The sequence below is a fragment of the Numida meleagris genome, unplaced genomic scaffold (genome assembly GCF_002078875.1).
Source record: "Numida meleagris isolate 19003 breed g44 Domestic line unplaced genomic scaffold, NumMel1.0 unplaced_Scaffold432, whole genome shotgun sequence".
Lineage (NCBI taxonomy): Eukaryota > Metazoa > Chordata > Aves > Galliformes > Numididae > Numida > Numida meleagris.
The window spans coordinates 14,839-16,093 of NW_018364650.1; the positions used below are offsets into that span (position 1 = coordinate 14,839).

Here is a 1,255-nt window from a genome sequence, read left to right on the forward strand (position 1 = left end):
GCGGTCCTCCAAGACCCCGTGGTACCCCCGGAGGCTGAGGTCCTCCGAGACTCTATGGTCCGCCAGGACCCCAACGTCAAGCGAGACCTCGCGGTCCTCCGAGACTCTACGGCCAAGCGGGGGTCCGTGGTCCTCCAAGATTCCGTGGTCCTCCAAGACCCCACGATCCGTCTGGAGGCGGAGGTCAAGCGAGGGTCCGTGGTCCTCCAACACCCTGTGGTCCTCCGAGGCTCCGCGGTCCTCCGGGACCTCAATGTCAACCAAGACTCCGTTGTCCTCCAAGACTCCGTGCTCAACCGAGGCTCTGTGGTCCTCCGAGACCCCGTGGCCCAGCTGGAGAGAGAAGTCCTCCAACACCCCGCGCTCCTCCCCGCCCCCGTGACCCCCCCGGAGCCTGACCCCCCCCAGGGCCCCACCGCCGCCCCCGGCCCTGTGACCGACCGACGCTCTGTGACCGCCCAGCGCTCCGTCCCCACGGACCTGGAGGACCACCGCCGCCCCACGGCCCGCGGGGACGCCGAGGGCCACCGGGACTCTATGGTCAACTGCTGCCCCGCGGATCAGCTGGAGCTGGAGAACCCCCACGGCTCCACGGCCCCTCTGGGTCTGGAGGTCCCCCAGAACTCTGTGTCCGACTGCTGCCCCACGGCCCCTCTAGGCCCCAAGGCTCGCCCCAACTCTATGGTTAACTGTGACCCAACGGAACACCTTGACTTGAAGGCCTGCTGTGACTCTATGGCCAACCACGACCCGACAGCCGCTCTAGGCCTCAAGGTCCTCCAGAGCTCTATGGTCAACTGCAGCCCCATGGCCACTCTAGGCCCCAAAGCCCGCCATGACTCTGTGGTTAACAGTGACCCAATGGAACACCTTGACTTGCAGGCCCACCACAACTCTATGGTTAACCACGACCAAACGGCCGCTCTAGGCCCAAAAGCCCACTGTGACTCTATGGTCAAACGCAGCCCTGTGGCCCCTCTAGTCCCAAAGGCCCACTGTGACTCTATGGCCAACCGCGACCCGACAGCCGCTCTAGGCCTCAAGGTCCTCCAGAACTCTGTGGTCAACTGCAGACCCATGGCCACTCTAGGACCCAGTGCCCACCGTGACTCTATGGTTAACTGTGACCCAATGGAACACCTTGACTTGAAGGCCCACCACAACTCTATGGCCAACCCTGACCCGATGGCCGCTCTAGGCCCCACTGCCCACCGAGACTCTATGGTCAACTGCAGCCCCATGGCCGCTCTAGGCC

At 64.6% G+C, this 1,255-nt stretch overlaps 1 protein-coding gene across 1 annotated transcript in view; it reads left to right on the plus strand.

Moving 5' to 3' along the window:
• Positions 1-2: 2 nt before the first annotated feature.
• LOC110391643 overlaps positions 3-1,255 on the plus strand; it is a gene marked incomplete at its 5' end in the record, with an annotated part of 16,789 nt that continues 15,536 nt past the window's right edge. Inside the window, 1 exon segment of the mRNA XM_021383596.1 lies at positions 3-1,252. Within this exon segment, the coding sequence (XP_021239271.1) occupies positions 55-1,252 (1,198 nt within the window).